Source organism: Ammospiza caudacuta, chromosome 3 (genome assembly GCF_027887145.1).
Source record: "Ammospiza caudacuta isolate bAmmCau1 chromosome 3, bAmmCau1.pri, whole genome shotgun sequence".
In the NCBI taxonomy this organism is placed as follows: Eukaryota; Metazoa; Chordata; class Aves; order Passeriformes; family Passerellidae; genus Ammospiza; species Ammospiza caudacuta.
The window spans coordinates 48,440,296-48,467,224 of record NC_080595.1 but is presented as its reverse complement, the minus strand read 5'-3'; the positions used below and the strand labels follow the sequence as shown (position 1 = coordinate 48,467,224).

General features: G+C 38.1%; 1 protein-coding gene across 1 annotated transcript in view; it reads right to left on the bottom strand.

Moving 5' to 3' along the window:
• MTR (5-methyltetrahydrofolate-homocysteine methyltransferase) overlaps positions 1-26,929 on the bottom strand; it is a 51,556-nt gene that overhangs the window by 8,403 nt on the left and 16,224 nt on the right. The window contains exons 9-27 of the mRNA XM_058801766.1: positions 23,472-23,572; positions 23,063-23,124; positions 22,320-22,387; positions 21,041-21,117; positions 19,846-19,958; positions 18,328-18,468; positions 17,512-17,697; positions 16,741-16,920; positions 15,640-15,756; positions 15,402-15,542; positions 12,832-12,921; positions 12,024-12,176; positions 11,396-11,503; positions 8,503-8,603; positions 6,008-6,075; positions 5,039-5,159; positions 1,819-1,900; positions 966-1,064; positions 104-179 (exon numbers count right to left, since the gene is read on the bottom strand). Of these exons, the coding sequence (XP_058657749.1) occupies positions 104-179; positions 966-1,064; positions 1,819-1,900; positions 5,039-5,159; positions 6,008-6,075; positions 8,503-8,603; positions 11,396-11,503; positions 12,024-12,176; positions 12,832-12,921; positions 15,402-15,542; positions 15,640-15,756; positions 16,741-16,920; positions 17,512-17,697; positions 18,328-18,468; positions 19,846-19,958; positions 21,041-21,117; positions 22,320-22,387; positions 23,063-23,124; positions 23,472-23,572 (2,084 nt within the window). The remainder of the gene's footprint in view (positions 1-103; positions 180-965; positions 1,065-1,818; positions 1,901-5,038; positions 5,160-6,007; positions 6,076-8,502; positions 8,604-11,395; positions 11,504-12,023; positions 12,177-12,831; positions 12,922-15,401; positions 15,543-15,639; positions 15,757-16,740; positions 16,921-17,511; positions 17,698-18,327; positions 18,469-19,845; positions 19,959-21,040; positions 21,118-22,319; positions 22,388-23,062; positions 23,125-23,471; positions 23,573-26,929) is intronic.

Below are 26,929 nucleotides of genomic sequence, written 5' to 3'. Positions count from 1 at the left end.
ACATTCTGAAGTTTAAAGCATATTTTAACTAAAAATATATCTAAAATAATCACACAAAATACAATAAAGGCACAGCAATCACAAACAACAACATCTAGCTGACCTGGTACATGGCCTGATAACCAATCATTATGGAAACCTTTTCTTCTAGCTTGCTGTAGAGACAAGTATCTTCTTTCCTATATAGACATAAAGGTTAATTTCAGAACACCACCTTTCAGACTCAAACTGTAACTGCAGACTTCATGGTAGAGTTTTACCCAAAATACTCTTCAGAATAAATCTAACAACAGATAATTTCAGTCTCCACAACTCTGAGTTCCCATGAGTAAAGTACGATTACATCACAAGCAGATCATTATTTTTGCCTGTATAATGCTAATGAAGCTGGCCTACAAGATTTCTGGTTCCTCTCAATTACACCAGAAGTTCTTTTATTGCTTTACAATACACTAAAATACAAGCAGAGAAAGATATTCTTCTACTGCTCTGATCACTCACCTAAACAAGACTAAGACATTAGGAAAGCATGGTGGTTTAAAATTCTCACTGAGCGCGGCTCAGAACCAGCAAAAGCTACCAGTACCATGTTCACCACCCCAGTTGAAGCTCCACATGTCCTGCTACTGCTCCAGGAGAGCACTGGTCTCCCAAGGTTGATTAAGATGACATGACTGCCAGCTCCATGGAGGTCCTGGATACCACTGATTGGCCATTGAGGACAACCAAGAATTTGCCAAGCATGTGTTAAGAGTCACATAGCAAAGTCTTATAGGCTAGAAAATTTGATTTCACTAGCACTTCTGGAAGTTTTTAATCCTTTTTACTACAAGTTTTAAATCAAAACAAATATATCTGAAGGTCTTCACAAGGAGCTGAGCAGTAAAGAGTAACAGCAAGTTATTCATAACGGAACAGCAAGTGCCAACCACTTCAAACAAGAAGATAATCAATTATATTTGTACCTTGAGAGACTCATAGTGTTCTTGTCTAATTTCTTCATATTCCTCTAATATTTCTTCAAAGAAATCATCCTTCATACTGTCATCTAAGAGCTGGGAGCACTGAAAAGAACAGGAAGGAAAAAGCAGTAAGTACCTACTGTAACACACTACGGGAAAGACAGAGTTTAAGTTTCAGACTAGGCAACCTGTCTTTTGGACTCTCTTGGCAACACTAAACTAAACTTTACCATTAATCTGCAACCTCCATTCAAACTAGCCATGTTTAGACTACAATTATTACTGAGATCTCTGCCCTACTACACAGGTAACATTAGCAGAGCCAAGTCCAGGTCTGTAAAGACCTGAGAGGAGAATACTCCAAAACTTCAGAGACTGAATAGTCACGGAAGCAACATACAGCTTGGCCTACTCTTTACCACCATGTATTTGTCAGCTAAGACCACCCATTTCTCTGAAAGAAAATCCATCCCAAAAACTCCAGCCACATGTTTCTCAGTATGAATGTTGCTATCTAACTTCAGAAATATATTTAAATTAGCCAGAACAGCAGTACACATAGAACTCCCTCAGTCTTCACTACAAAACTACAGTCAAGGACTCAGTGAATGTCACCCTCACTAGAGTAATGGACATTTAAATTAAAGTGCCCAGTGACAATAACTGCCACAAGCCAGTTGAGAACCATGTGACAGCACAAAACAGCTGAAACAAGTGTAATTTAGACACTTGTCTCTGATGTGCCCCTTTTAATTTTCTGCCACAACACTAAGCCTTAGAGGAAAGGATGAAAGGGACAACAGAAAAACAGAGCACATATCTTTGCATGGACAAGAAACTAGAATTTAGAACTTACAACCACAACACTCTTGGATGCATCCAGGACATGAACCACAGGTGCGCTATACCGTGGGGCAATTTTAACAGCTGTGTGTGTTCTTCAATGAAAAAGAGAAAGAGTGAGCACTTCACAAGTAAAGCAAAAAAAACAAAAAACAAAAAACAAAAACACCAAAACAAAAAAACAAAACAAAACCAAAAAAAAAAAAAAAAAAAGAAAACCGAACCCAAGCAACCCACCAACAAAAAAAGCAGACAAAATCCCCAGGGAAATAAATCCTGACTTAATGCATAGACCAGAACTTCAAAACAAGAAATTCATTCGTCCATCTGCTATCCATGAATCATTAAATACAGATTTTTAATAACAGGTGTATAAACATTTTCCTTCAAGAGTATCAGAACACTTCATAAACAATGTGTCAACTCACACTCCCTCAATGTCATACCAGCTGAATGAAAATCAGCAACTTGTTAGTTTTGAGTCTCAGAAATCAGTAAGAATATTCCAAACTAAGCCTACCAAGAACTAGCCATTTCTTTAATCCTTTTTGCTCATCTTACATTTTTTCCTCCCGCATGTTAATTTTTGGGTCTGTGGATTAGCATTAACCTAATTCAGTGATGATTATCCCACTTCTCAATATCAGAGGCACAAGTCCTCTATACACCTGAACAATGAATTCTGCCAGTGGCCAACAAATACTACAAACTTGCACCTTAAAGATGCAGTGAACTTTGCATTGAAACTATAAGTGCAATAAGGACAGACCCTTCTCTTCACAGTCTGTCAAATTATGAGACTACTTGCTGAAGCCACAAAATATAGACTCTAATAGATCTACTACAATATGCATTGCTCTGATAAAGAAAGCAACACTGCTAACAGTTTCCAGTGATGCAAAAAGAGCTCTGCTCAGTCCTACCAAAACTCTGCAAGCAAGTGTAGAAACAAAGATGTTACAGGCCTTATAATTTGCTTTTTTATATACTACGGTCAAACAACATTTCTAAAATTAAACTTGAATCAGAGCCCAAGAAGCAATCTTCCCTAACAAAGATAAGATTCCCCTTTTCTTCAGGTTCTGTCAAATATTTAAAGCACTTGGATATGGAGGTTTACTGATGACTGTGCAACACAGCTGTGTAAACAACTGTCCAGCATCCCCTGAATCTGCTTCTAGAAGATGCATTTTTGATCTTGGCAACTCTATTTTTTACAAAAAGGTATCTCATCTGTTTTGATAGGAATAGACAGAGGAAACAAAAGAAGACATGGTCCTAAAATGGCACAGTATCAACCATTACATGCTAACTTTTGTATTTTTTTAAAGTAAATTTTATGGCAATGAGAATGTCACCATTATTTCTCAGCACCTGAATTTACCAAAGTAGCATAATACGAATGGAAAAAAATCATCATTACTGTAAATTATGAAGAATCTCTTATTGTGTGAATTCTGGAGACTAAATCCAGCCTCCCTCTCTCTCTCTTTCAAACTAACCTCACTATACACTCTTCCAAGTACTCATGATCTCCTTATTCCAAATAACAATGCCTATTTACTAGAGTGAAAAAAATGCAGTTGGTTCTTCATTAGCAACCTCTGACATATACACAAACTTTAAGAATGCACATGGGAGGTTAAATTGAAGACTAGGAAAGTAGCATTAAATACACATTAAGAATCCATTAAGAATTCCATAAAGAGTACCTTTACTGGACATATATTTTATAGACATTGCATTGTATCTGGGCATATATGCAAGTATATATTTATATAAAATTCACATGAATAAAATCAATTTTTGTACTCAAAAGTATACATATATTCTCTAGTAATTTCCATATTCAAGGATAAAACTAGTGCAGCTTCCCTGTTAGCTACATTCCTCGTTTTGAATAAATTCTGCAGAACTGTTTGACGCTGGTTATTTGACATTAATTACTAGGCCACGATGCCCTGGGTGAAAAAACTGAAAAGGCTCTCCTAAGACCTCCACTTAGACTAAAGACTTCCCATTGACTCCTCACATTTTTGGTGTTTTTTTTTTTTTGTTTTTTTTTTTTTTGTCTTTTTTTCGGGGGGAAGGGGGGGGGGAGGGGTTTTTGCTTTGTTTTGTTTTTGTAAGAAAAAATCCTCCACGTTTGCTCTCAGTATCAAAGCAGCAGGAAGAGGCACACATGGAAAAGGAGAAAAGGGATACAGTGAACCTTGCATTATACATGCAGGAACAATAAGGGCAGGTAGAGATCCTACTCTCCACTGTCTGCCGAATCATGACATGATTTGCTAAAGCCAAAATTACAGAATACAGTATGTGCTGCTCTGATAAAGAAAGCAACACTGCTCACAGCTTTCAGTTAGAGAAAAAATGACCTCTACAGTCTTCTGAGCTGTCACCTCCTCAAGTATATTGTACACTAATCAGCCAGCAAAGCGTGACCCACGGCTGGTATACGTGCCCAGAACACATCTGCAGTAATGCTAATACTAGGTGCCACTGAGCTGTCAACATGGTCTTCAGGAAATCACAGCAGCGGTATTATTTGATTTGAACAGATCTGAGAGAACAAGATTTTAACAGCTCAGTCTATCAAAATCAACATGATAAGTACTTCACGGCAAGCAGCGGGGCTTTATCCCCTACCAGCCTGCCTGAGCAGCACTGGAGGCTCAGCACAGTCATCACCACATTGAACACTGATCCAGGAAAATACAGTAACTTCCTTAAAGATAACAGCTCCCTGATGTCAACTATTTCTAGTCTCAAAATCCTGCATTTTTAATATGCTTCAGTGAATCAAAATAGATCATCCAACCCCTCAGAAGAACAGGACTATATTTATTTCCATGTGAGCAAAAACTTTTAGAAAAAACACAGTACTTCCACATATAATATATACTTGAAAAAATTAAACATTTAAGATGTCCATTATTTGTTATGTACTAATTAGATTTTACCTCAATAATCTAGGACTTCTGAAACAAGAAATAACAGTCAATGTTAGGGTGAATACATATCAGTATGTGTGTTGCAGGAAAATGAGAGAAAGGGGGAAAGAAATGGCTATAAATTTTCTTTTTCATTAGTTAACTAGTGAAATAGTTTATATATAATACTGTTTATATATAATAATAACACTGTTTGCATAGAAGCTGCTCGTCTGTTTATATATAATAATAATATTGTTTGCATAGAAGCTGCCCATCTTCCCAACAGAGATATCTTACTTAGAAGTAGTTGCCCCTCCAATGAGCAAAGGAATCTTTATTGCCAATCTCTCCATTTCCTTGGCGACAAAAATCATCTCATCCAAAGATGGGGTGATGAGACCAGACAGGCCAATTATATCTATTGCAAATTTACAAACACACATGCACAAAACTTTTAGCCAGTCCATTCTAGAAAGACACAGAAATTACTACAGAAAAGTTTATTTCATATATCAGATAGCTTCATGCATCAGATAGAAAATAATGAGATGAAAAGCAGGATAGTCACTAGTCTAAAAGGGATGTTTGACCCAATTAGAAAGTGAAAGCTTTCCAAGAATGATAGCAATTCCAAATCCCCAGTTTAAGATATTTCTCATCTTCACAGTTGCTGAACACCTACTGCTCTAGTTTCAGCAATAAATAAACAGCACTTTTGATTAGCAAGCTCCAAGTCTCAGAAGTTCAGCACTGAAGAGGAAAATAAGACAAAATAATTGTAAGTTCTGCTTTTAGAAACAGCAAATGCTGTGAAACTTCACCATGTTTCACACCATTCATCTTTTCCAAGATGCAGCAGACTATTCCAAAGCAACTGCAAGTTGTATCAGGAAGTTCATTATTAGAACAATTCCTTCCTGATTTCACACTCACTGATCTGGCAGACCAAATGCCAAGTTCTTTTACTGATTTAAGACTCAAAAAGAAGTTAGTTAGACCTTTTCAAGGCTCCATTTATCCATCTGTAAAAGAAATACTACACCATCTCTCTCAGAGTTGTCCCTCTGATGCAGGGTTTCAGTTCCTAAGACTAAGTTTCACAGAAGTGCCAAATGGTAAATAATTAACATGGTTAAAGCAGAAGTTCTGATTTCTCTGAAGATAATTTGATCAAATCATAGACAGTACCGGAACGCAAGAAGTGGCAATAAAAATTGTGATTTAAAAATCAAACAATTCAGAAGTACTAATGAAGTCTCTCTATACCTGCTTTGTTCTCAACAGCAGCTTTTAATATCTTGTCACATGGAGTCATGACTCCTAAATCAATAACTCTGTGGAAAGAAAGGAGATGACACAAGATCCTTTAATTAGCAAAACAAATTTCTTTTACAGGGCAAATACATTCCTCTTGCTGTAAACAACTGACCTAAAAATTGAAATTAAGATTGAGATTTTTGTTTGTTTCTGTTAAAACCATTTGGGAAATGGGAAATTGGGGAATCTTTATATAGGAAATACCTCTGGGTCTGGTAAAATTTTCAGTAAGCCTTCCAGAAAGCATAACAGTTATGAAAATTCAAGTGTAAGAGGAGCTTTTTCTTTAAAATAAATTTTTGTGGTTGTACTAAGTCTGGCTGAGATGAGTTAATTTTCTTCACAGCAGCTGGTATGGTGCTGTGTTTTAGATCTGTGGCCAAAACAATTCTGCAAATTAAAGTTTAACTATTGATGAGCAATGCTTTCACAGAATCAAGGCCTCTTCTGTTTCTTACTCTAGCCCCCCAAGAAACAGACTGTGAGTAGACACAACTAGGCAGATGACCCAAACTAACCAAAGAAATATTCCATGGCACATGAAGTCAAGCTCAGCAATAAAAAGGGAGAGTAAGAGGCATAGCAGGGGTTAGCCATATTTTGCTCAGGAACTGGCTAGGCACCTAGTCTGTCCATAGGAGGTGATAAGGGGATTGCCTTTGCACACTTGCTTTTTCTTTCCTTCTCTCTTCTTCCACTTCACCTTCAGTTATTACTTTTCTCCACCCATCATTTTTCTTGCTTTCTTTCTCCACCCACAATTTTTCTTGCTTTCTTTCTTCCTTTCCTCTTTTCCCATCTCACTGAGACTGGCTGGGTGGAAGTGAGTGAATGCTGTGTGGTGCTGAGCCACCAAACAGGCTACCCACAGCAGTAGCATTTCTGAAGGCATCTGGATAATACAAAAATGCTTTGTGGACATCGTATTGTCACTGTCCTATTTTCTGGAAAAATCCCTTCTCCAGGATTTCTTCTCCTGGGAAGCTAAGAAGCCTCAAAGAGAAATGAAAACAATAATTATCTGTTTTCTTCTCCCTGTTTTACTGCTTTAGAATGTGGTCTGGAAATTGTTTACTAACAGGTGCATGTTTGATTGGTTTCATGTGAATTGTTTTTACTTAATGACCAATCACCATCAGCTGTGTCAGACTCTGAGGAGTCAGTCATGAGTTTTTCATTATCATTCTTGTTAAGCCTTCTGTCTGTATCCTTTCTCTATTCTTTAGTATAGTTTTGGTATAACATTCTTTTATATAAGTACATAAAATAATAAATTAACCTTCTAAAAACATGGAGTCAAATTCACTCATCTCTCACCTCATCCTGGGGACCCCTGCAAACACCACATTATATCTTACATCAGGAATATAAGATGATTCACACCAAGCTTGTTTGCCTTATTAAAGCATACATTTTATGAAACAGGACACTGATCTTCCCTTTTTAGCATTTTATTCCTATTAACCCAAGCCATTGCCGAGGTTTTCATTTCTTCAAGTCAACCACCCCAGCCCGCAGATTTCACTCAGCCTCACTCATATTCATGGTGACAGAGAACACTATGGCTTTCTTTCAGTAAGTCTAAATAAAGCTCAAGAAGGCCTGAATCCAATCAACAGAATTTCAAGAAGAAATTTAATGGAATATATTGCATATATACAGCACTGCTACTGACTTCAACACTTTGTGTTTTGAATTAAAGGGATAATTTTGGCTCTTTCCAGAGCAAATGACCCAAAGTCAAAACTAAACTAAAGGAATGAACAGTAAGACAGAGTTCCAAAACCAATTCAGCTTTGCACAATGTCTGACAGACCCTTGAACACTAATGGAAACATGACCATTCATTCCAACACTGTTGCCAAGCCTTCTGCATGTACACAGGCCATGAAAGACCTGACTTTTCTTGAAGTTCTAACTTTTGAAGTTTAGAAACAGAATGAGAATCTCATCTCTTATTTAAGAAAACACACCTCAGCAAGTTTTTTTCATAGTTAACAACGTGAAAAACACACTACAAGATTCATTTGAATTTTACAAGACTATTTTTTCCCAACACAAGCCACATATAGTATTGTCTACTGCAACTGTCATATCTGATTTCTTCAGACATTATAAAAATATTACAGTTATTATATTTAACTTATATAAAACAAACACAAAAATTGATGTTCTCATCTATATTCCAGTTGATGGTAAACTGCAGAATCACCTCAGATGTCAATTTATTAGGAAAAACAGTATTCAAGGAAGATGCAATATTCCCTCTTGCCTCCCCATTTAGTAATAGCTGCTATGATCTGTGTTCCCAATCACAGCCTGGGGAACAGAGGACAATTCCCAAGAGATGCCCAGTTCTGTTATCACCACAGCTGCAGCTACAGAGAGGTACTAATTACCAACCCTCCTACAGTTGTGTTCTCAGCTACCTGATGTCTCTTTACCTGAAGTTGTTGCAGCCCAGAACAACTCCCACAATGTTCTTGCCGATATCATGTACATCTCCCTTCACAGTTGCCAATACTATTGTACCCTGGTAAGGATCCTGGAAGTTAAAGTAGCAAGAGTTAAATTACTCAGAAGCCTTGGTATGTTTGAACACATCCTTCAACACTGCAATCCTAATCCATGACCCAGACTTCTATTATAGTACTGCAAAGTGTAGTACAGATAATACAATAAGTATTTAAAACCATCTTTAAAGATCCAGGTAACAGAAACTTGCACATGAATTATTCTTTTAAAATGCATGGATGTTATTAAAAAATCTGTGCTTGAAAAAACAAAACAGCACATAAAACCATTTCAGATCCGGATAGCATTTTTTGCAGTGCAATAACTGAACTCCTAAGGTACTTCTGCTCCAAATACACACCTTGCCAATAAAGAGATTAAATATTTAGAACAGAAGGGTATGAATACTTATAATTACATGTCTGTTTGTGCATCAAGATCAATCTTTTGATGCAATGCTGAGAAAAACAGGATATTAGCAAACTTAGAAGAGAAATTAGAGCAATTAGAAAAAACAGAAGAGGCTCATTTTTATGCAACACATATAACAACGGAGTTTTCAGTGCAGTGATCAGGCTACTTCAGACTACCCAAGCCGAACAAACAGGCTGAAGAAGGATCAACTTGAAGAAAGGAAGCTGTTCTGTCACAAGCAGGTCCTAGGCTAGATGGCATTCAGCCTGACAAAGGGTGCTGCCAGCAGCACAACAGTGGAACTTCCCACAGCAGTTCTCCACCCGGACACAGGACTTGGCAATACCTTTTTAGTTGTATAATCACTGCTGTCATTTGGAACAGCTCCAGGCTATAACAGTACTATGTCTGAGCTGCTGCAGCATCAGATGCCAGTAAGCAACTACATAAATTGCACAGAATTTAAATAAAGTGGAAATCTGAGCATATTGTATGTGAAACTACAAAATATTTTTCCAGACAGTATCTCATCTCCTTCGCACGTGGCAGAACTGGATGACTGAACCCTTCTATGAAGCATGTTGTAATTCTGGACACATAGAGCAGCTCTCTATTTCATGAACCTACATTGCTTTTGTAGTTGCAATATTATGGGTTAAAAAATCTTGATATATTACCAAGAGTGACATTAGTATTTTCCTGTGGTTCTAACACATTTGTTGAATAAAATCCCTGGATTTCCACCAGTGTTGCTGTTTACTAAAATCTAGTATCTCCCCAGTGCTTCTGTTTTACACAAGTCCAGAGAACAGAGGAAGCAAAATGAAGGTCTGTAAATCAGCCATCTCAGTAAATCAACAGAAAATTTTGCAGCTGAAAATATACTGCTGGGGAATCGGGTAAGAGATTAATCAAGGACTAGGAGAAGAACAAAACATGCTGGCTCACATTAGGTATCACACCTAATCATACCTAATAATTACTGATGATTTCATTAGTGATTGATACAAAAGAAAAAAAAAAACTGGATTTGCACATAAGAAGGAAAATCTTTGCTGGATAGCAAACAACATGGGCAACAGCACATACCACTTTAAATACACCCTATTTAAGGCACACTTATTTCAACTGTCTTAAGCAAGGAGGTCCTCAAGTTCTGGGCATACATCCAACAGGCCTTCATTTTTTTTCATCTTTGATAGAGATCCACAGCCACAGTTATTTATCCTCAAATGTAACTATCAACGCTTTGCATTTCCTGGTAGTCTGTGACTAAAACTGTCCTGAAGGGTACAGTGGCCTGGGTAACATCAGACAGATCAGTTACCAGAGCCTGCAAATCTTTTTCCTTCAAGCCAAGGTACTTTGGGAATAGATGCAGCTGTTTTATCTCTTTCATTGAGTCTCTATATAGTGGCATGTCTTTTTAAGAGGAAGGAATTACATCCCTTGCCCAACAGAAGGTAGAGAAGGCAGGATGACAGAAGCCCTGCCTTTTTCTCCTGCTCTCCTCAGCCACACAGAGCATCTAACTCACTCTCTTAGAGTGTTTTCTGTCTTTTTTAGAATGTCTCAACTTCCACTTCACTTCTTTCCAGCCAGAGAATTAAGTGCCAGAGGGTTCACAGAGGATCCTAATCCACTGCTCATGGAATCAATGGGGTAGCAATTTTAAACAACTTCCAACAGGATCAGAACAAAACAGAGGGTGTGAAATACTAGCACTGTTGTCTGAATTAAAAGAGAACAGCATGAGCTGGAGAGAGATGGTGAAGTGAAAGGTGATTTGTGACAGCCAGACAACTGATTAACTTGAGATATAGGAGAAAAGACACCTTCATATCTGGAAAGAGCATGGGAGAAGAGACAAGGCATTTTCCTTCTTTCATGAAGATCAGTCAAATTTAATCATCAGGCTATTTTTCTTTCCAAATTATTTGCTGTATTAGTTACTTTTGTGCTGGACAATCACACAACAGATGCACAGCAAATAGACTATAAGAAGACTTCAAGCAAAAAATTAGGAACAATTAAAAATTTTAAAGAAGAATTAGAGAGTTCGCCCAGGGCAAAAGTATTAGAAGCAAACAGCAAAATATGACATTAAGTTAGAATAAATAACACCAAAATTAAATGCCTGTAAAAATACAAGAAATTAGTAATGTTGGCATAAAGGGGCTACAAAGGCTCACTGGCATATTTCAAGAGTCTTTGTGAGCTTAGGCATGCACCAAGCAGAGTTCCACAAAATCATTAATTTCAAACCTAATTCAAATTTTGACTGAGATTGTCAGTCTCCATGTGGCTGCATCAACTCTCCAGCGTAATAAATATAAATAGCAACAAATAATTCTTATATTTGTCATAGCACTCTATGAAAGAACTAAGGCACAAAAGATTGTATCTTGCCTCTTCTTCTGTGCTGCCTTGCTTGGCTCTCCTTTCCTCTCTTTCTTTTTCCATATAGGGAATAAGGTGGCCAACTGCTTTCTTCATAACTCGAGCAGACTTTATCACCTGCACAGGTAAAGGTGGGGGCAGAATAAATGATAAGGACAAGGTATAGGAATAAACTCAGTTTTCTTTTAGTTTTGTCATTCAGGCAATAAATGAAACTTCATTTGCAGCCCCAGGTGGCAGTTTTCACATCACTCTGTGGCTGCAGGCTGCTGGCCTCACTGGGCTAAGGCTCTACACAAAACATTTCTTCCACAGTGCAGCTTCCCAGACCAATCACAACACAACCAAAAGCTACATATAGGCCCAGACCCGGAAGATGCTAAATAGAGCAAATTTTATTTGGGCTTTTACTCTCTTGCACTTTTTCATGGGCTAAGACTTAAAACTGCATTTCAAATAAAGCAAAAACACTCAGGAAGAACAGAAACAAACAAAATCATACACAAAGAAAATTGGGTTTCAAAGTAAAGTAAGAAAATGGCTGCTTCTCAGCAGTACCTGAATTTTTGCAATTGCTACATTTTACAATACTAGTTTTTGTAAAGTAGGAAAATATATGACATTATTTTTTCATTACCTGAGGCAGAAACATCTTTCCAGCACCAAAAAGATCACCAACAATTTTCATGCCATTCATCAAAGGCCCTTCAATTACATTTAGAGGTCTAGGATATTTTTCCTGATTTAATCTTGCTTCTTCTGTATCTGCAATGACATACTTCTCAATGCCCTGAGAGGGGAAAAAAAAAAAAAAAAAAGAAAAGAGAGAAGCTTTTATCTTGCTAGAAATACAACTTTTATTTAGTTGCCTTCTCCCCAGAAAAACTGCACAATGAAAGTACAAATAGATACTGTAGATACTGATAGTCTTTAAAAATATCTCAAATGTGTATTGAAAAGAGACTTTCTTAGGAACCAAAACACTGCAAGTCTTAGGCAGATAAAGTTAGTCACAGCATTTCCCCGGTAGTAACAGATTTGTTCATTTTTCTTAACTGTGTCATCAGAAAAACCCAACACTCAAAGGCTGCTTCCTCAGCCCAGGTGCCACTCAGTGCAGTACTACTGAAGGACCAAAACCAGCCCTAGGAAGTAAAAGGAGTGTGTTCCAAAGCAAAAGCTGTATGTTCCCACCAACACTAGTGGAATAAAATATTAAGGGTCAAAGACTTCAACTTCTGAAGCTTAAAGACACACCTCTAGGATAAGTTCTCTCTAGTTTTCTCTGTTATTGAAATTAAATAGATCAGTTGCCTTTATTATTCATTGTTAATTACCAGCTTGTGAAAAAATGGTAGCTGAAGAACTTTTAAAGGCAAATATGTCCCTTAAGGTCTGAGCTGAGCTCATGGCTCTGAGCTCTGATGGCTAGGACATCAGATTACCTTGATGAGAGCATATTCCAGCCTTTCCTCCACAGAGCCTTTTCGCCACTCATCAGTCTGTACAACTTTTTTTCCTCCTTGAGCATGATTCTGAAAAGAAAAGACATCCATAGGAGCTTGCATGCATAAGAGGTACAATTATGGACTTCACATTCAGAAAAAACAGGATATTTCCAAGTAATGACTCATAAAATAATTTTAGACTATGCAAAAGGTGCAAATACATGCAAATCATGTTGCAAACACCTGTGATGTAATACATGCACCCAGGGTGTCTACATCCTAATAGGTATACACCTCAATGAAAATTTAAACAAAATATTTTTTTAAAAAAAGAGAGAGCAGTTTGACAGATTTTGTGCTCATAAAAATGATGACATGACTAATCCTAAGGGATTTACTTCTGGGAACATATTTTAAATTGATTCCTGGCCCACACATTACATTTAATTTTAAAATTCTAATTAATTTGGCACTAATTCAGTTTCTGCTGGAATAGGTTATGTTATTCCATATCACAGACATGTTTTCTATCAGTTCAGCCTACAAAACTACTGTTTGTCACACACATAGACTGCCCCAAGCTACCACATATCCTCACTATCTCACACTCATACTCCCCTTGGCCATGAACACAGAGGCCAAAAGGGCTTGGCTTCACAGTGCAAGAAAGTTCACAAGCACCCACCCCAGGAAGACTCATGGAAGAAAACCTTATCCAACACACTTCAGGCAAGTAATTTCTTTTCCTTACTCAGTTATTAGACATAATCTGACATCTCTCAGGCCTTATGAACTTCCTATACTTTTGAGTACTCATCAGCAAGTTTTTAAAGATAAAGCCATGGAAACAAGACCTCACTCACAGGAACAGAAAACAGAACAGCTCTCATTCATGTTTATACAAATAATATCTAACTTCACAACTTCTTGTTTCATAATCTTATTCCCCTCATATGTCTAGATTGTAAAAGGGAATGAAGGAAGGAATAAAATGCTGCCTGGAGACAACATAGACTTATATTAATTCTTAGTTATATTAAAAACCTGACTGGACACGTCCCTGAGTAACCTGATCTTGGCTGGCACCTGATTTGAGATGGAGGCTTGTAGTAGATGATCTCCAGAAGTCTCTATCCACCTCAGGAATCACCTCATGTGATTCACTGAAATGATACCAAGTGCTCTTCAACCTCTGGTCAGAAAGTTTAACAAGGGAACCACTCCAGCCTAAAAGTTAGCCTAAAGCCTAACCCATGACACTGCAGGGTGGACATGCAGGAGCAAAAGTGTTCGAGAATGTCTGCAGTTACATAAATCATAGAAAATGGTTTTTAATCTCAAACTTCAAATGAAGACTGATTCCCTAAATCTGCAAGGATAAAGTTCCTCTTTTTTGCCACTAGACTATTTCACTCCCTCAGTAAAACTACCACCACTAATAAAAGCAGATTTTCCAACAATGGCTTCCCAAACTTATAGACCTAGGCCTCAACACCCACTTTTATTTATACTTTTAAGGCTCCATTTAAATTCACATTCAGCCTTCTGCAGAAACACTTGCTCAAGTAATCCCTTTCTAACTCTCCCTTTATTTTTCTTCCTCTTTAGGCAATCTCGAATACACCAATGGTGCAACTCAGCTTAAAGAGACAAGATCACTCCCAGGTGAACTGCTTGGACACCAAGAACACCATCTGAAATATCCTAAGCACAAGGGATAAAGAGAGTCTTCCTGTAGCAGTTTTTAACATGTTGCCACTGTTACTATAAAGCATGCACCACCAAAGGACAAAATACAAACCAAGTAAAGCTCTGCACAGAAACACTGCCTCCAGGAGCTGTAAAACAGACACGCAAGTCTTCTTGTTCATTCAAATCTAACAGCCACCCAACCCAGAGAGATTTTTGCTGTATCTCCCATTCAGAAAAGAATTTCACCAGTTACCTTACAGACAATTGTAATCTTTTTCCTTTATCACCATCATCACTAAAACATCTCAAAAACACTAAATACCTGATCCTCAATCTTGACACATTACATGAACTGGAAGTCTATGCAGAGCCACAAATCACAAGCAACTATTTCACTTTTTTTATATACTCCAAGCAAACCATTACCACCAGAGAGGTTTACTCTTAATCTCCCACAGTGCACTTGTCATTTAAGTTTGAGCACCAAAATCAGCTTGCTTATGAGTTGGCCTTTTTTCTGGTTTTTGTTGGTTTGTGAGCACTTTTTGGTGGGGAAAGTCTGGTTGGGACTTTTGCTTCTTATTTTTTGAGGGTTTGTTTTTTTTCTGTAGAGAATGTCTATGCAGCTTGGTCTCCTGAAGCATATGAAGAGCTCTGGCACAGGCTCTTCCACAGCATGAAACTGGAGAGGTTTGATCTATCACAGATTACTCATTTTAATAACTGAACCACTTGTAGTATCATCAGGAAATTTTTACACCCACAGTTATACTGACACATGCAGTTTATAGGGTGTTTTACCTATCACCTGCAGGAAGGTTGTAAGGCTCAGGTGCTAAGCTAACTACTGTTCAAAGCTTAAAACTGGAAGTTACCTGAGCATAATGTAAAAGTTTCTCTGTCGCATCAGGATCTTTGTTCCAGATTAGATTCTCACACAGCTGGAGCAATTCCTTGTGGATATCATCATACACAGGCAGATTCCCAGCATTCACAATTCCCATGTCCATGCCATACTGGAAAAAACCATAGAGAATCCTCCAGAAAGGCTGTCAGACATAGCACTGCACATCTGCCAAGTGCAAACATATGGAAGCCAAAAGCACATCATACCTTAATGGCGTGGTAAAGGAACACTCCATGCATTGCTTCTCGAATGGCATCCATTCCTCGAAAGGAGAAGGACAGATTGGAAAGACCTCCACTTATCCTGGCTCCTGGCAGTGTTTCCTACAGGAATTGCACAGAGATTTTTAGAGAAGTGCTTTCCAGAAAGCAAATGTAAGTAAAGCATTCAGTTCATAAAACAATTGGCCCCTGAGCTCAGTGCATTGGCTATGTACCCTTTCTCTTTTCCCTGTTCCAAATCCTTTTAGTTACTCAAATTCATAAAGATCAATTCAAATCTTCAGGAAAATTTACAAATAAAGGAAAGATCCAGCAGCTTCTGTGGTTTCCATTGTCACAGGTGCTATTCTGAACACATCAGTTCTCCCACTGCAGCATTCCGTATTTTCAAACCTACTTTTGGCTCTTCCTGTCCCCACGCCTCTGGAAACAGGAGCAGCCAGTCTGCCTGCTTGCACATCTCAGGAGCAGGCTGCAGCTGAGCAGCCAAACTCAAGGGTGCAGCTCTACTTCCAGGAGCCCTGTGGTGACAAAGCAGCCTGTGGGGTGTCACCCCCAGACAGCTACTGGCAGAGCATCTCCACATCTATCAGGGTGTCTTGTGAAACACAACAGTGGGGTTTCCTTGGCTGCATGCAGGTGACGTCCCTTACTGCTATACTTCTTTACACATATTTTGGCTACATAAAAAGTCAGGTAGCCAAACAAATGCCTTCCATGGAAAAAGGAATTTTACTGAAAAAAGCACTTTTTGCACACCTTTAAAGAGGTCCTTCTAGCTTGCACATAAATGTGATCATTACCTCATTTAATTAAGGCAGTATATTTACAGTACAGCAAATGGATTGAAATATATTTATAGAACTATCTGAAGTTGTTCTGCTGGAAATACAGCAATATTGGGGAATGTCTGGACTTCAGAAGAGTAGTCCTGCTCACTAGGCCAAAATGTGTAACATTTTTCAGCAGTGTTTTGTTGTTGTTGTTGTCTGAAGGGGGGTGCAGTGTTTTTTCTGTTTTATGGGGGTTTAGGGTTTTAAGTCATCTCAGCAATATACTTCAACTTAAAATAACCTTACAACTCACTTTTATGGTTTTAGTAGCATTGATAAAATTTATGGCATAAAGGTTATGTTCTTCCATTCCAGTTCCTATGGTCAAAATATTAGGGTCAAATATTATATCATTTGGATTGAAGTGCACTTTTTCCACAAGGAGATGATAAGCTCTGGAACAGACTGCAATCTTGGTTTCTGTTTCCGTTGCCTAGTGAAGAAAAAGAATTCTGACATGAAACTTATAGACGACACAAAAATTAAACTCTCCAGAAATCATTTACAGCTCCAGTGACTCAAGACAGAATGTGAACATCACAAATATTAGAAAAGGATTATACATAAGAATATTATATTTAAAGTATCACCACCCTTATACCCAGAGTTTTCATTCAGCATATAAAAAGCAATCCCACTACCCAATTTTTCATCATCCTATGCAAAGCTTAATATGTGATTTTCGACATAACTAAATTAATTCACAAAGATTTCACTCCCATAAGAGACAGTTTCTGAACTAAAAATATCTTTTGTGAAGGAACAGTTCAGCACGTCTGAATAGCAAGAGACTCTCTTGAACTAACAGAGGTCCGCTTAGATCAGTACATGGATTCTTCAAACATTTGAGCAGCACAAGAAATACTTACAAATCAGGGTCAAAACAAAGGTCATAACTGCTAAGGTTATACAGAACATCTCTAAATCAACTGTGTCAAGGAAACAAAGCAACTTTGTATTGAAAAAGAGGAAGAAAGTCTTACACTTCAGAAGAAAAACACCTCTCCTTTAAAGTGACACTCACCTGCCCCACTTCATCAAAAGCCATAACAACCACAGCTGCTCCATACAATTTAATTTTCCTCGCTTTCGCCAGAAAGTCTTCTTCACCTTCCTTTAGACTGATGCTGTTTACAATGCATTTCCCTTGGCAACATTTCAAACCTGCTTCAATCACTGAAAAATTTGAGGAGTCTATGCATAATGGCACCTGGAAGTAACAGTAAGCCAGGAGAATACACAGAAGTTAGGAATTACAGTTCTACGTGTTGTTTGTCCATTTGGACATAAAAATGCACACAACATTAATCAGCATTTAGGAATAAATGTTTCCACATTATATTCAGAGATTCATTTTATTTTAAATGCAAAACTCAGAGCAAATTTATTTCAAGAGCTTCCATGGCAGCTCCATCATATAGAGATCTCTACTTCTCCCTGTAATATCTTGTGTTTCTGATTTAGATACTCATTTTTAGAGAAAGCACATTGCAGAACTATTTTTTTAAAGCTATTCTATATCCATAGCAACTTTAAGGTTTGTGGAAAGCAGTACCATTATGCACTGCTAACATATACATTATGGCTTATAACTGCTCCAGAATGAACCTGCATTCAGCTTTTCTAGCCAGTGAAAAGGACTGGCACATATTTATGTGAAAACAGACAGAAAAGCCTCCATTTCACCCAAAGGCCTTCCCTATTACAGTGTCACTTCCTCTCAGGGGACAAATACACCTGCCTAAGCACATAAACTGGTTTTTAAATGAAATGGTATCAACATCTCCAGCATGCAATTTGCAAGTCAGTAACATGTTCATTATTGTGACTCAATTACAACCTTGGCAATATCAGGTTCCGATGAAATCAAGTTACAAAATCTGGTCATTGCAGTGGGGCCGTCCAACATCCCATCATCCATATTTATGTCAAGAATCTGGGCCCCCATCTCAACTTGCAATTTGGCTACACTCAGAGCTTCCTAAAGAAGAAAGTCAAAAACCAAAACAACATTGAGAAGAAAAAAATCCTACTTATTCTCAGGATAACATTTCATTTCTCCAAACTAAGCATGCAGGCAAAAATTTAAAGATTTGCAAGGCATCCTGTAAGAAAATAAGGAAATGGTCTGTAATGTACAACAATACAGAAAAGTTGCTGATACGGAAAACCTATAATTAATTTGTTTACAGAACATGACATCAGAGACCTGATGTGCTGGTAGCATCACCAACTGTAGAAAGTTGGTCATAGGCTTAATTTCGTAATTTAAGATTTGCATGGTAACATGGACTTGTGTCTGCACAAGATGACAGGAAAATACAGCCTCTGTGATGGTATGAAATAAGGGCCTTGCATTACAAGCTCTGGTGTTTTGTAACAGGATACTTAATTTTTAAAGGCTTTTCAACATTTTTGCAAGCTGCAGAATAATCACAAATGCTAAGAAAGAAAACTAAAGCTTTTCCCCCAGCCTAGATAAATATCTGAACACCCATGTCTGTTCACTTTCTCTCTTCTGTCATTCTGCAGAGTCCCTAACAACCTGTGTTTAAAGGTCTCTTCGTTTAATAAGCCTAACGTGCTTCATGACTTCTATGAGCCTAAGAGTCAGACTTCAAAAACACCAACTAAGGCTTTCATTCTGATTTGATGTAACATCAGACTATACTCTGGGAAAGAGACTTAACTCTCAAGAAAAGTCACTCTGCTATTTGTTTCAATGTTACAGCATCAATTCACACCAGTAAAGAATGAGTCTTCCAGCCTCTTCATTTCTGCCCTGCAGTAGTTTCAAGAAAGCCATTACCCTCTAAGCATCTTTTTCTGTACCAATGCTCATGTAGCATGCTGGAGCCAGAGATCAAAGTAGGCACCAATTAGATGTAATCAAAATGCTGAGCCCAACTGGGGAAGTGAGGAAGGGGAGAAAGAGTGAGAGCTGCACAGTGCCACAATCTATCCCAAGTCAGAAGTTCCTCATAACTTGAAAGAGGGGATTACACCCACCTTTTTCCCCCTCTTCTCTGTAAACCAACCCCCTACATGCAGCACAGACCAAGACATTTTCTAAACCATTACCAGCTGTATAATTAAAAATTAAAAGTTTTCTATAACACTTGTCAAAAAAAAAATAGAAGTCCTTGTAAAGCCCTTCTCACAGTTATTAGTAGCTGGCAAGCAGAAAAACAAGGACAGTGAAAAAATAAACCCTCCACATTTTCTTACTCTTGTAACTGGTGTAGAATAGTGCTTTGTGCCAGCAAAACAAACAGTAATAGTGTAATTAATCAATAGAAAATCAGAGCATCAGCTAGAAAGTTTATTGTTCATATGAGATTATTGTCAATAGGTATACTTCATAGTTGCCTGCCATGATGAGTTTAGCAAACTTCCGTGATCCTGCAACATTGCAGCGTTCACCAATATTAACGAAGTTGGTGTATGGCCCAATCCTGAACGGCTCCAGACCTTAAAAAGATATTTTTGAACATATTTGTTAAAACAGAAAAGAAAAAACTGTGTAAGAAAGACAAAATCTCTTTTCTGAACTGTAAAATAAAAGTCTCTCTCTCATAATGACTTCTCAGTACATCAGTGCTCTAATGAGTAACTAGCAAAGCAATGCAATGAAACAGCTGCCAATACATACACCAAATCTTTCTGTTCTTCCTCAATGACAGTCAATAATTTACCTGACCCACAAAAAATAACAACCAACTTTTCCAATACAGAAGTTAAGCTATGATTTTTTTGGACAACTGTGTGTATGTCCTCTCAACTTTCAACTATTTTACCTCATGCATGACACCCTGAGAGAAGCAACAGCCCACTGAATTGACTGACCAACAAGGGCAGCTCATAACCGCATACCCTAGTTCAGAGAAACAAGGCCAGTTGGGCCCTTGGGTAGCAGGCAATGCAGAGGCAAACAAACTCTTCAGCAGAACCAAATAAGCTAAGGCATGACATCACAGGCCAACCATGATATATTTTATTTATGCTAAACTGATTTGACCTGAAGTTAAAATGCCAGACTGAAAAGATGGTACTGTTTTATTCAGGTACATGGCTCAAAGGCTTAAAAGAATGCCTAAAGTATGGAACATACAAACAAAACATGTTCTAGCCTGGATGTATTGCTGGAACACAGTCCCAGTGACTGAATAAGCATCTGAGGTGAGACAGGACAGCCCTCACACAGCTGGTGTACAAGGATCTCATCCCAGCTCTGCCAATAACTGTAGCCAAATTACCTGGTCTCCCTGTGTTTGACCCTCCCTGTTGTAAAGTGAAGACAAAGATACTCATTCACCCTTACAACATGTCTGAGACTTGCAGAGTAGATTATGTTATACAAGATGGCAGCAAAAATGTTCTACTACTCCTTTAGGCAAAACAGTAAAACTTAGATGTAGTTACACATCCATAAGCTTGCTGGAGTCAGGTAGAACCAGAGGTTCACCAGCATTGTTCTGATCAGCAGAAAACAGCCAATAAATTTATAAAGGAAACTCGCATTAGTTATGAAACTAAACTGTTACACACTTTACCTGACAGCAGCATGTATCCTTGAGAGAGAGAAGGTAGAACACGAGGCTTACAGAATTTCACAGCTTCGGCAATTTTTCTGAGTTACAGAAATAAGAAAGTTTTCAATTAAAATTAAATTACTCCAGACAAGACCCAAACAGCATATACACTAGACATATGGCTACATTTCCAATTTAGCCCTGTAGAGACAAGACTAATTATGTAGTTTCACTTTGTGAGGCCAAAGGCAAAAACATACTCCCAGAAGATTCTAACATAGCTATTTGCAGGAAATATACAATGCTGGAGGTTTTTAAAGTACAGAATGAGATACAATGGGACAGTTGAAGGATTTCTGAATCAGTGCTCAGCCACACTGACTCTTACCCTATTCATGACTTGCTGAGCTGAGCAACTGCTAATGACTGAAATACCAAAACCAATCAACCAAAAAAAAATATCCCACAAAATCACATGCAAACAAAACAAACAAAAAACAAGCCCAAACAAATAAAAACAAACAAAAGCAAAACAAAAAAACCCAATCACCCTCCACAAAAAAAACCAAAAAACTCAAGGGACAAACATTGCTCTGTACTGAGACACATTTCTCAGATGCCAGAATGACTCATGCTGTTCACATTCATGTTCTCTTCACACTACTCAGGACTGACACACAGTGTCCTCTACATATTTACATGTGACCTCTTCCCAGTTTATATCAGGGTAAAAATTAATCACAACAGCCCTTTCTTTTTCAAGTTTAGGTGAAAAAAGGAGGCTTTCCCACTGACCTACTTGCAGAGACAAAGACATCAAATGCTCCTTCTTACTAGCCAGGACAGCTATACAGCATTCATAGAACTACCAGCTGTACAGCATTCATAGAACTTCTGTTTAGGAATTTCCCCAACAAACACACACACATCCCTTTCTTCCATCTACCATCAAAGGAAACCTTAAGTTTCACCTTGTGGCTAAGATTGCAAAAAAAAGAGAAAGAAGATACAGCACAATAAAGGAGAGAATAAGAAGTCTATTCTATTCATCATTAGAGAGGGAGAAGTAATTCCAGAACAATTTTAGGTGACAAAACCAAAGAGGTTTAATCCTTGTCTGAACCACACTTCCACTCATTCTTCATGATATGAACAGGTTGTTCTCACTTCATATATTGCTGCTATTGGCATTCAAGTGATCCATCTTTTCAGGAAACTCTAAGACAAGCCATGGAATATTGTGCCAGAGGAGCAGCACTTAAATTTACTTTGCAGTCCAGAGCTGTAGCACATGAAGTACCTGATATGTGCTGGTGTGGTACCACAGCAACCTCCAACTATGTTGACCAAACCATCCAAAGCAAAATTCTGTAAGAGGAAGGAACATTTTGTTCAGAGTTATTACAGCTATGTTATACATACATTTATTTATTTGTTTTTCTCCACATGTGAAGCAATTCAGGAAGCTCAGAAGAAAAACACTAAATTAAAAAAACAATTTGCACTATATTGTCTCTTTAGGATTTGTTTTGAGATTAGATTCCCGAGGCTAACCAGCAATTTCAACTGGTAATTTCAAGAGACTACATTTGAAACTGGCCAGACACAGTTTTGTCCTACACAGATCCAGTGGCATGGGGAATGACACTCTGCACTGGAACACGCCCAACATCAGCAGTTCCATACACACTCTCTGTAAAATTGTGCCAAGTTCATAACCACCACTCAGCTTTTCGAACAATTCCCAAATAGAACAGTAAGAACACAGGAGTGCAATGAGTAAAATGCACAGATCAAGCAGCAGGAAACCTTAAGTTAGCACATAGAAGTAATTAAGGTTTCCAGTTTCCTAAGTAGTTTTCCTAGTGTGATACTTCAAATCACTGTCATTGAGCAAATTGTCTATAAACAATCCAAATGACATACAGAGTATCTGAGGGAAAAAAAATCCATCCCCGATATTGTAACAAGTATGCACAGGATACAAGCAGAGCTCTTGTCTACTAGTATATCAGATGTCACATAATCAGAAGTATTTTATACCTTTATATGCTTGGCAGTCACTTCTGGAGTTTCATCATAACCACCAAAAGTATTGGGAAGACCTTAAAACATAATTTTTGTTTAGTATTAGAATTTGTTTAAAGTCCAAAACAACAGAACTATATTTCACAAAAGGCACATTGTACTGCTACAATTGTATGAGGACTAAAATGCCTCATCACCCTTGCAATCACTACTCAGCAGATTATTAATTATGCAAGAAAGCATTCTGGATTCATTGTCACAGAACAACAGTTACTTCCAGCAGTTTAAAATATTCTTACTTTCTTTTTAATAGTAAAATCAATCATCTTTTTAAGCTACTTCAATTCTATTGTTGCTAATGAGATGGAACAGGTTAGCTACACTTCATGTGCCTGTAAGCATAGGAACATGGGCACCAACACACCTGCGTTGGGGTAACAGATGATGTAGGCGCTTGTACATTTTCCAATTGTTTCAATGAATGGACGCATTTCAACTGCCCCTAAAGCACAATTTAAGCCAATACTGGAAAATAAATTTTCAAAAATTATGTTGAAGTAAAAACACCTTTTACACACAGAACAGATAAATGTTAGTGCTGGCAACTGCTAATTCCCACAATCATCTAAAACAAAACCAACCTGATCTCCAATTTCTTTAATCATCATCATCAATACAGCATGACTGTGCAAAAGGAGAACCCCCAGATGGAAGAAAAGCACAAGAGGGAAGGGAGCTGGGCTGAATTGAACTGGGAACAATAAATCAAGATTTCATTTCAAAATCCAGGAGGAAAGTGGCAGCATTTTGACAGCAACTGCAGCAACACGACGGCTCTGTTTTCTAGGTAAGAGAGAGAACAAGTGGAATGAGAATGGCAGATGGGAAAGAAGTCTTGTGCTACAGGAAAAAGTATGAAAAAAAGGTCGAAAAGGCAAGACCTGCTTCAAGCTGCTAATTCATCATTTCCTTTACAAATTATAGATAAATTTTGTCAACTTTGGAACAGAGCAAGTCCCTCCCACAAGAAGCCTCATGGCAGCACTAAGCTTGAGCAACTGAATGTGCTACTTCTTACTAACCAAGACAGCACTACAGCAGAAGAATTTTTCCATTAATAAGTTTCTAAACAACTTTACTACTATATGAGATATAATCATATTTTCTTTCATTCAATGGCAGATAGATAAATGAGACTTGCACTCAAAATATCTCCATTTGTATTAAATACAGAAATTTCTCTTGCAGAAAGTATGTGAGATATCTTTTACATGTTTCCATGATCTTTCTGCATCATTCTAGAAAACCCCTTGTGAGCACTGCAGAACTCAGAAGGTGTTCACAGAGCTGCTGGAAGAGGAAGACATAAAAAAGGTTTCTCCTTTCCTGAAATAACAGTCTCAGGGAGGATGCAAGCTAATCCACTGAAACAGGAATGCACAACAGCCACATCTCTCAGCTGACTGAGCTCCACAGGCAGCCGAGCTAATGAAGGGCCTGTATGCCCACTTAGGTTCACAGAGGTCTAAAGCAGAAAAGCCCTGCACAAGACTGGGAGCATAAAATAGTTCTTGACTTTTCTCCTGTTTCCAAGCAGTAGGCAGGGCATTGGTAACTCTATAAGTAGTAGCAATTGCAGTCAGATTTACTTGTTGAACAGAATGAAAAATTGTTGAAATCTGAGGGGCTCACAGCAACATCCAAACTAAGGATTTTGAATATCACAGTCACAGATCAAGATCAAATAACACACAAACCCCTTCTCCCAATAACTTAGGGATGAGACAGTAAGGGTTTGGTTGTATTTTTAGTTTGGTTTGGTGTTTGAGGGGGGAGGGTATTTGTGTATATGTTTTTTAAACAGCAACTTCTACCTCCAAAGTGCTTTCTCCAATACATCTTAAACTAGCCAGAAAATTTTGAAAATAATCTTTTTTTTCTCACTTCAAGATCTGATGTTTATGTATCTTTAAATCCATCATACAGATTCCCTGGGTACAAATAGCAAGCCCAAGGAATACACAATTTATTACAGCAATGAGGTTCTGGAATTCATTTCAAAGTATGGGCTCCCCCCACTTAATATTTTCAAAGCAGAGCAAGTCCAGAACAGTTAGCAAGACTGCCCTTATCAAATGCAGACAAATGCAGCGTATTTCCTACTCTTAAGTCACTCAATTTACTAGCTTCCAGCTCATACTCCCCGCACTCCAAACTGCCTGAATTATTACCCATTACAGGAGTTGCTGACAAGTATATTCATGAGCATGACACAATCCAAGCATTACTTATCTCAGAACTGTACCAAAGACATGCACATTTATTCAGAAACAAAAAGTAGCTCATGTGGCCAGTATCATCTCCTCACAGCATCACGCAAGAAAACATTTGAGGAAAGCAAACTGCTAACCATGCCATAAAAGCCAGCAGCCTTGAGGCAAATAGCTGATATTCTGTCACTGCTACCCTAGGGTAATAACCATCACACACCCATCTTAAACATCACCTCTCTCTCTTGCTCATTTCTCCACACCAGTCATACATCAACTCCTGTGAAAGATAAGGCTACAGAGCCCCTCGGGACCAGAACAAATCCACATTATGGCCCAAAACGCAGCGTATGTCTTCTTAATGCTGCCACAGTAGAAACAATCATAGGATCTGAAACAACACGTCTGAGCATCTTTCAGCAGTTAAGTACAGCTCATGAGTTTCTCAGCTACCACTTCCCCAATCCAAACACAAAGTACACATTTTTAAGGGTGGGGTCCAAACCAAACTGAATTAAGGATGACACATCACCCTAATCAGGGCATACACAACCCAAACAGAAACACATGAACATGTATAACACGATTCCTAGGATCCTACCATTAATCAGCTTTTTCACAACCCTAAAACCACTCTGCACCAATTTGGCCACAGAAACAACATTAAACGCAATCTGTTCCAACCACTAAAACCCTTCTGCTACAGTGCTGCATAGTAGCCTTTTCACAAATGAGAAACAGGCCTTAAACATTGAGATCCATGAGACAGCTTTTATGAAATATGCTTTATTAAATTCTTGATTTCTGCTCCAGTGCCCTTCTCTCTTCTTCAGAAGCAAGAAAGTTAGAGCAAAATTATCTGAGACAGACTCATGCCAAATATGGATCACGAGGCCGTGATGCTGAGAGAAGAAGTCAACTACCACCCTGTTCCAAGAGGCTCCATATGTTACTTCTGGACCACCGTCTGGTCTGGGAAAGTGGAGCCTCAAGGGCAGTCAGGAAAACTGTGAATGCAGTCTTCTGCTTCTGCATCACTGAGATGACAGATTGCGTGGTTTAGCTGAAATTTTGTTGTAAAAACAAACAATGGCTCATCATAATGTGCATGGTGTGCACTACTAACAGCGAACTAAGTGCTTTCAATTAGAATATTCTAAGAAAAAAACATCTATTTCTGGATTTTGTGTGAAGAGACCCAGCCTGAGAATGAAAAAAGGTAAAGAAGGAAGTGAAGACAAGGAGGTAGAACAGGGTAAAGCAACACAGAAGAGTAGATAACCAGAGGATGGTATTTAAATAAACATGCAAAACCTTGCACAATGACCAAATCTGACATATTAACAATTTGCACAGATCTTAACCTCACATTTATTTGAACTTTTCTGCCTGGAGAGAAAAGAATTAAAATAAATGGAGGCATCAGAAGCTCTCAAAAAAACCACGCACATCCTTGAGATAATCACTCAGGGCACATTCTTCTAAGAGTTCAGTAAAAAGAACACTGCAATTGCATTTTATGCTTTGCTCTTTCAAGACACCCTAAAACACTCTCAGATGGCACTGCTTTCCTCTAAGAGAGACAAGTCCTGCCTGTACCAGGGATTGGCTC